This window comes from Neoarius graeffei, chromosome 18, assembly GCF_027579695.1.
Source record: "Neoarius graeffei isolate fNeoGra1 chromosome 18, fNeoGra1.pri, whole genome shotgun sequence".
NCBI lineage: Eukaryota > Metazoa > Chordata > Actinopteri > Siluriformes > Ariidae > Neoarius > Neoarius graeffei.
The window spans coordinates 26671533-26680283 of NC_083586.1; the positions used below are offsets into that span (position 1 = coordinate 26671533).

The following is an 8751-nucleotide window of genomic DNA, read 5'->3' on the forward strand; positions in this document are numbered from 1 at the left end:
ACAAAACCATCTCTAAAGAGTCTGGACTCCACCAATCCACAGTCAGACAGATTGTGTACAAATGGAGGAAATTCAAGACCATTGTTACCCTCCCCAGGAGTGGTCGACCAACAAAGATCACTCCAAGAGCAAGGCGGGTAATAGTCAGCAAGGTCACAAAGGACCCCAGGGTAACTTCTAAGCAACTGAAGGCCTCTCTCACATTGGCTAATGTTCATGAGTCCACCATCAGGAGAACACTGAACCCTTGGCAGGGTTGCAAGGAGAAAGCCACTGCTCTCCAAAAAGAACATTGCTGCTCGTCTGCAGTTTGCTAAAGATCACGTGGACAAGCCAGAAGGCTATTGGAAAAGTATTTTGTGGACGGATGAAAGCAAACTAGAACTTTTTGGTTTAAATGAGAAGCGTTATGTTTAGAGAAAGGAAAGCACTGCATTCCAGCATAAGAACCTTATCCCATCTGTGAAACATGGTGGTGGTAGTATCATGGTTTGGGCCTGTTTTACTGCATCTGGGCCAGGACGGCTTGCCATCATTGACGGAACAATGAATTCTGAATTATACCAGCGAATTCTAAAGGAAAATGTCAGGACATCTGTCCATGAACTGAATCTCAAGAGAAGGTGGGTCATGCAGCAAGACAACGACCCTAAGCACACAAGTCGTTCTATCAAAGAACGGTTAAAGAAGAATAAAGTTAATGTTTTGGAATGGCCAAGTCAAAGTCCTGACCTTAATCCAATGGAAATGTTGTGGAAGGACCTGAAGCGAGCAGTTCATGTGAGGAAACCCACCAACATCCCAGAGTTGAAGCTGTTCTGTATGGAGGAACGGGCTAAAATTCCTCCAAGCCGGTGTGCAGGACTGATCAACAGTTACCGCAAACGTTTAGTTGCAGTTATTGCTGCACAAGGGGGTCACACCAGATACTGAAAGCAAAGGTTCACAGACTTTTGCCACTCACAGATATGTAATATTGGATCATTTTCCTCAATAAATAAATGACCAAGTATAATATTTTTGTCTCATTTGTTTAACTGGGTTCTCTTTATCTACTTTTAGGACTTGTGTGAAAATCTGATGATGTTTTAGGTCATACTGATGCAGAAATATAGAAAATTCTAAAGGGTTCACAAACTTTCAAGCACCACTGTACTGTTTTGGTAACTAAGTATTTGTCTAAAAGAGATCAAATTTATGTGCCATTAAAGAAACATTATTCCACACCCATATTTCAAATGCATATTGCTCATGTATGACACCGTCAACCATAGAAAGAATTATACTAGTGGAAAGTGCAGGTCTGAACTATTAGATTTACAAAATACGAAGTTGGTATCTTCAATCAAATTATATTTAAGGGCTCAAATACGCCTTTTTTTTTTTACAACAGACGGAAATGTAAAATAGAGGCACATATAATACAATCAGAAAATGAACACGTGTGTGTGTGTGTGTGTGTATTTTATATATATAAATAAAATGTCTAACAATGTCTTTATTCTATTATACCCAGGTCTAAAATTTACACAAATTGGTGTAACCAAACCCAACTTTATGCCTTCATTTTTCTGATAAACACCTAAGACATGTACACGGTACTGAATACGAGGGTGAATCAAAAAGTTCTAAGACAGATGTTATAATTTCAAAAGGTGTGAAAGACATCCCGCAGAATTCTACAAAGAAGGAATTCTCCGATGGAAACACCGCTTGCAGAAGTGTTTAGCCTTAAATGGAGGATATGTCGAGAAATAGCTTTGTTATTTTCATGAATAAAGTTTTGGGTTTTTTTTTCCAATTTGTCTTAGAACTTTCTGACTTACCCTCATAAAACGTGAGGGACGTTTTGCACCTGGTTCATGAAGCTGTAAGGGGGATGCAGTGGCACACAGTAGAGGGAGGAGGATTACATCTGTAGCTTTCCATTTTAAAACTTCAGGGCTCGAGAAAGAACAAACGAAAAACAAAAATTACTGACGTTAGCATCGGTAAGGCCATTATTAAAAAATGTTCTGTTTCCGGTCCACCGGCCGGGTGAGTGCCGTTTGTGCGGGTGAAAATTTTTTTTTAACGCCGGTTTTGACATTTTTTTCAGGTTCGTAAATCTAAACTCGAACTTGACATTTGCGCATTCCCAGGGCTTTCCACTAAGGCTCATACTAGCCAGCCATGACAAATAAGTAGCCAGCCGGGGGGAGTGAACACAAAATAAACTCCTGTGCACGCAGTTCCCAGGGTTAAATGTATTTTCCACAGACCCTTTATTTATTCACTTTACTCAAATACAAAGTAAAATGGCAGTAAATCTTTCTTTTCTTGCGTATTGCATCATGAGGCGTTCCTGGCTTGTAAATCTCTTATTTTCGGTGCATGACACATTCACGCAGCTGAGCATGCTATGAATTAACAATGACAACGTTCTGCAGTGGGGCGACACAATTACACACTCAGCCAACATTTCTCCATTTGTGTATGAAAATACACTCCAACCACTCAGTTTGGTTTCATTTACAACCAGCGGTGTCTTTTGATGCCAGCACGTAACTGAACGAGAGAAGACTGGTTTACCGGAGACAAAATAAGCGTCATCTCTGCTTCTGTTCCCTCCGACACACTACTGCCTCCGCCGAGTGCGCGCACACACCGCATGTCGGGGCCGCGGATGAGTTACTCTCCCTTGATCAACGAAGTCGGCGGGGAATTTGTGGTTATTATCGGTACAAACAGCGCGAAGCACAACTTAAATGAGTGCGGTTCAGTTTGACATTATTGTCAGTCCGTTAGATAAACATTTAATTTTATTAAAATCGAAAATTAATATTTAGAGCCTGTGGGCTACAAAAATAGTCATTAAAGTAGCCGGCTGGACTTAATTGTGTGGCCGCAGCCGGCGCTTGTGGAAAGCCCTGTCGAATCAGCTCTGCGCATGCGCCGTGCGGCACAAAAAAATGGCAGCCACCATGAAAGAAGCAGATCCGGAGTTTTCAAACATTTGCTTAAGTGTGAAATCGCAAAATGGTATTCTAGCGAACAACAAAATAGTAAAGATTCAGAAAAGCAAATCATTCAGTGATCATTTTAATAGTGTCATTTCATCCGAACTCGGCCTAACGCTCGATTTAGAACTACAAAAAGTCCGTGTGTCGGACATTTTAAGTACCTTTGTAAAAGTTTTGCAAATGTTGCAGTCAGCATTTAAAATGCTAACTTAAAGTTTTTGTACAAGTTTCAGTTGATTAAACTGTCATATTTTATTAAATGTATCTGCTTTTGTAATAAAAAAAAAAGTACCGAAAGAAAAAGCAAACACAGCATTGCGATTTCTTATCCATCCATATATAATAATAAAAAAAAAAAAATCCCTCCCTCCCGACTGAAAATTTTTTTGCTCACCCGGTGGACAGGAAACGGATTTTTTTTTAAGGATGGCCTAATATTCAAAAGTAAGAAGTGAAGGTCTTCTATAGTCACCAGTCTTCCATTTGCAAGATAATCGCTGCACATTTCACAGATTCAGTTGCACTTCTTGAAAACAACATGATGTCCATCAGAGTCTCCACTCTACAATCTGGTTGGCTCAAAACAGGACTCCTGTGATGGAGTTAAACAAAGTAACAGTAAACATCTTTTAAATTAGATTATGGAAAAAATGCAATAATTGCTGTCTGTTGTCTATACTTCCAATTTACACTGGAAGTATATAGCAGGAGTTTGCAACTTCAGTCCTGGGTCCATATTCATCAAGCTACTTTCAAGCAGAGACGCAGAACCATGGCCTCACTTTCGTTTATAAACGCCTTGAGACCTCAAGAATGGCACAGGAATAGTTTTAAGCGTTAATAATAAATCTAATCTCTTCATTTTTACAATTAAAATGATTCATATAGATAGCGGTCTGAGTGAATGACCTTGACGTAACAGCAGGAAGTCTATCGGTCTCATCGCCATTTCCGTTAGACTAAAACACAGAGCTGACTGCAACTCCGATCCTCCGTTTTGAGCTAATTTATCGCCATGCCATGTAGATGTGTTGCTGGCCGGTGCACCAACACGACAGAAGGTGGATTTACATTGCGTTCATGGCCCAAGAATGTTCAAACTGCAAAGATTTGGATGCATCTCTCCTCTGCTCTGCACATTTTACTGAAGACTCGTACAAGACCTCTGATCTGTTGAGGAGCGTTGGCTATAAGCCAACAATTAAAGGAAAAGAAAACTACAGAAAAGGAAAGTAAGTTCAGTTGCACCAGTTCTCCCGAAGTGTGAGCCGAGCAGTAATGGCGGAGTACTCAGAATGGAGAAAATGGAGAATGAGTGGAGCAGCTGTCTGATTTCTCCGCTGGATATGCTCATCTCAGCAGCAATATCTCGCCCTTACGTGGAAGAAGCGAATGAACGGAGAACTGAAAGTCAGATTGTTTCGAAACAATCGGCCACAAGCTCGGCCTTCAAGAAGCGAGAACACAGACGGGTAAGCTCCGACTCTCATTTGGATACAAAACACTCGTTTCCCTGCGTTTAGATTAATCCATGTAACTTGTACTGCGTGTTTAAGTTAGCGGTATAAGATTATTTAATTTGCTTCAGAATGTGATTGTCTCAGTTCATCTGATTATTTAATGAGCCTTTTAAGTTTTATCAGTGAAAATGCATGCATGTACATGTATGCTGCATAAGTTATAACACCCATCCTGTTTTAACGAGAGTCGCATGAGACGGTCAGTTTAATTCCATCCAATTCTCTCGATGGCTTTGTTCTCTGGCTTTATTTCGTAAGGTGGGGGCCTCCGTGTTGCGATCGGATTCACTTTCCGATGGTTGGAACTGATACGGTTCTACATGTATAGCGGTAGCATGTACACGCACTCCAATTTCAGGATTATCACAGTCAGATGTATTAATCGCTGAGGAATCTGAAGAGGCCATTGCAACCACTCTCCCCTGCCAAGTCTCACTTTGGTCTCTAGCTGTAAAAAGGCCTCGGCCTTAAAGTGCATATTCTGAACCAATTTCGTGTTTTTTTACATGAAGGAATGTCCCTTTACACACTCATTCAGAAGGGTAATTTTGCACAAGGCCATCTGTCTACAGTAGCCAGATTCGTGATGTTACCTGCGGAAGCGGCAGCAGGCTGCGAGAGCTTTGCACAGTTTCAGTGCACAGCCTGTGTAGACCAAGCGCTCCCATTTCTCTCTCATTGTCCGGTCTTTTGGGAAACGATGAGTACTAATCCCATCAAGATTGGTGTTGCTACACCCTCCTACGATACATCTGTTAACCGTTTTAATAATTACGTGAAAACGTTGAAGAAATTTTCAGAAAACCACCAGGTCGTTTTCTCATAAACAAACCAGCGCTGACGTAGGATTCAGAGGGAGGCGTCCCACACGCGACGTCACCAAAATCAATATTTGCCGGGAAATCCAAATGCCAAGTTTTTTCAGAAGCGGACCAATTCGCCTCAAATGGCTTGATTTCAACTGAATTTTTCTGGTATTGCACAAGGTAAAAAAAAAAACTGCACAAAATGCAACAGATATTTGACCAAAGTTTAATATAAAATAGGAGAATTACATTGATCTCGCTCCTGAATTTACCCGTGATATGCACTTTAAAACCGGTTCCCGCTGTGACGTCACAAACTCAGGGCTGGCTGGCTCAGCGGGGCAGCTCAAATGCCAACTTTGTGGTCGATTTTAACTCTCAAAATTTTTTTTTTTATTCCCATTTGTGCAGCATGCAAAAGTCAAGGATGAAGATACTATCCACTCAAATTTATTTAAAAATAAAAGGTTCTGCGCATCTACTTTAAGTAAAAGTAAGAACACCTGTTTGAAGTTCCAAGTTTGTTTCTGTTACACCTATGCATTTAAAAGCAATTATTTGGATTCTGGCTTGATTACGTCAGCATTCGAAAAAGGCGGCGCGTGCGTCTTTTGAAAACGTTGGCAGATGTCGGTCACTTTGATTTCCGCTGTATGTTTTACTTCCGTCCTACGATGTCTCGCACAGGTCTCGACGAATCTTGTTTACGGCCACTGCTTTGCCATATGGACTGATATTACATAGCATACAACCCCGATTCCAAAAAAAGTTGGGACAAAGTACAAATTGTAAATAAAAACGGAATGCAATAATTTACAAATCTCAGAAACTGATATTGTATTCACAATAGGACATATACAACATATCAAATGTCGAAAGTGAGACATTTTGAAATTTCATGCCAGCAACACATCTCAAAAAAGTTGGGACAGGGGCAATAAGAGGCTGGAAAAGCTAAAGGTACAAAAAAGGAACAGCTGGAGGACCAAATTGCAACTCATTAGGTCAATTGGCAATAGGTCATTAACATGACTGGGTATAAAAAGAGCATCTTGGAGTGGCGGCGGCTCTCAGAAGTAAAGATGGGAAGAGGATCACCAATCCCCCTAATTCTGCGCCGACAAATAGTGGAGCAATATCAGAAAGGAGTTCGACAGTGTAAAATTGCAAAGAGTTTGAACATATCATCATCTACAGTGCAGAATATCATCAAAAGATTCAGAGAATCTGGAAGAATCTCTGTGCGTAAGGGTCAAGGCCGGAAAACCATACTGGGTGCCCGTGATCTTCGGGCCCTTAGACGGCACTGCATCACATACAGGCATGCTTCTGTATTGGAAATCACAAAATGGGCTCAGGAATATTTCCAGAGAACATTATCTGTGAACACAATTCACCGTGCCATCCGCTGTTGCCAGCTAAAACTCTATAGTTCAAAGAAGAAGCCGTATCTAAACATGATCCAGAAGCGCAGACATCTTCTCTGGGCCAAGGCTCATTTAAAATGGACTGTGGCAAAGTGGAAAACTGTTCTGTGGTCAGACGAATCAAAATTTGAAGTTCTTTATGGAAATCAGGGACGCCGTGCCATTCGGACTAAAGAGGAGAAGGACGACCCAAGTTGTTATCAGCGCTCAGTTCAGAAGCCTGCATCTCTGATGGTATGGGGTTGCATTAGTGCGTGTGGCATGGGCAGCTTACACATCTGGAAAGACACCATCAATGCTGAAAGGTATATCCAGGTTCTAGAGCAACATATGCTCCCATCCAGACAATGTCTCTTTCAGGGAAGACCTTGCATTTTCCAACATGACAATGCCAAACCACATACTGCATCAATTACAGCATCATGGCTGCGTAGAAGAAGGGTCCGGGTACTGAACTGGCCAGCCTGCAGTCCAGATCTTTCACCCATTTGGCGCATCATAAAACGGAAGATACGACAAAAAATACCCAAGACAGTTGAGCAACTAGAATCCTACATTAGACAAGAATGGGTTAACATTCCTATCCCTAAACTTGAGCAACTTGTCTCCTCAGTCCCCAGACGTTTACAGACTGTTGTAAAGAGAAAAGGGGATGTCTCACAGTGGGAAACATGGCCTTGTCCCAACTTTTTTGAGATGTGTTGTTGTCATGAAATTTAAAATCACCTAATTTTTCTCTTTAAATGATACATTTTCTCAGTTTAAACATTTGATATGTCATCTATGTTCTATTCTGAATAAAATACGGAATTTTGAAACTTCCACATCATTGCATTCCGTTTTTATTTACAATTTGTACTTTGTCCCAACTTTTTTGGAATCGGGGTTGTATTTCAAAACACTCATAACTTGCTATAGCAGTGACAAAATAGCTCTCCAACATGCATTCCGATATTTAATAAAACGAGAAATGGAAAAAAATTTGCCTTCAGTTCTTTAAAATAAAGTGAAGCAAAAATGAATCTTAGAAGGGTCTTAGACCCATGATGACTACTGATAGCAGAAATACTGAAGGAAGCAGACGCAGTTGAGCGCCGAGTGTCAATAAAATGTAGAACTGATGTAAAGGAGAGATAAAATCCAAGTGAATTTACCATGATATAGAAGAAGTCGGCTGCTTTAGATGGGGCAAGTACTTTAATATGGGCGTAGAAACCTCCTGTGAGATGCAGATGGACAACCTTTGCCATGCATGTTTGGAGACATTATTACTCCCTCCTCCTCCTCCTGCTGCTGCTACTGGCTTTCGACTCTGGCAGCATTATTCTGTTCGGCTTGTCCCAGCTATATTCAAAACAGCTAATGGGAGTGTGTTCTTCAGGGCATTGTGAAAGACAGGTGCGTAATATATTTGGATGAGATCTTGGTGCGTGTCTTGAACTTGCGAGCTATAATTAACGCACAGGACACACTGAGTGCTCCCCAAGCCAAAGAAGAACTAGTCGATGGCATGCAGTGAGTTGCTAACCATGGCGGAATCTTATATATCCACTGTGGGAGGAGTTAAGGGGCGTTAAAATGAATACATGGAGACATGCTGATTCTTGGGTTTCAGTCGGATTTGAAACCTGGTTTGTAACGGATTCGGATTTTCGAATTCATCACTGCAGCCTATACGAGAGTGCTGGTTGGCTTTCTCTGCACAATCGTAGATGGGAACACTGGTACAGTTTTCTTCAGAAGGCCACCGTGTGTGACTTGCCTCCTTATTTATGTTCTCTTTTGACTCTTAAAGTCACCACCAAAACTGTAGTCTCCGGCTTGATAGATTGATAACGTACGCCATTCCTCGTACGCGGACTGTCTTTGGCGAAAGTGCTTTTAAAGCATTCGCACCCACGTCTTGGTATAAATTACAGAGTCATCTTAAATTGGATTACCTCCCAAGTATGGAAGATTTTAAAAGCTAGGATCAAGGACTATTTGACTACTGAAT

General features: G+C 41.1%; 1 protein-coding gene across 1 annotated transcript in view; it reads right to left on the bottom strand.

Moving 5' to 3' along the window:
- The window catches only part of brat1 (BRCA1-associated ATM activator 1), an 83405-nt gene that overhangs the window by 44270 nt on the left and 30384 nt on the right, over positions 1–8751 (bottom strand). Inside the window, exons 6-7 of the mRNA XM_060898615.1 lie at positions 3475–3594; positions 1856–1944 (exon numbers count right to left, since the gene is read on the bottom strand). Coding sequence (XP_060754598.1) covers positions 1856–1944; positions 3475–3594 — 209 coding nt within the window. The remainder of the gene's footprint in view (positions 1–1855; positions 1945–3474; positions 3595–8751) is intronic.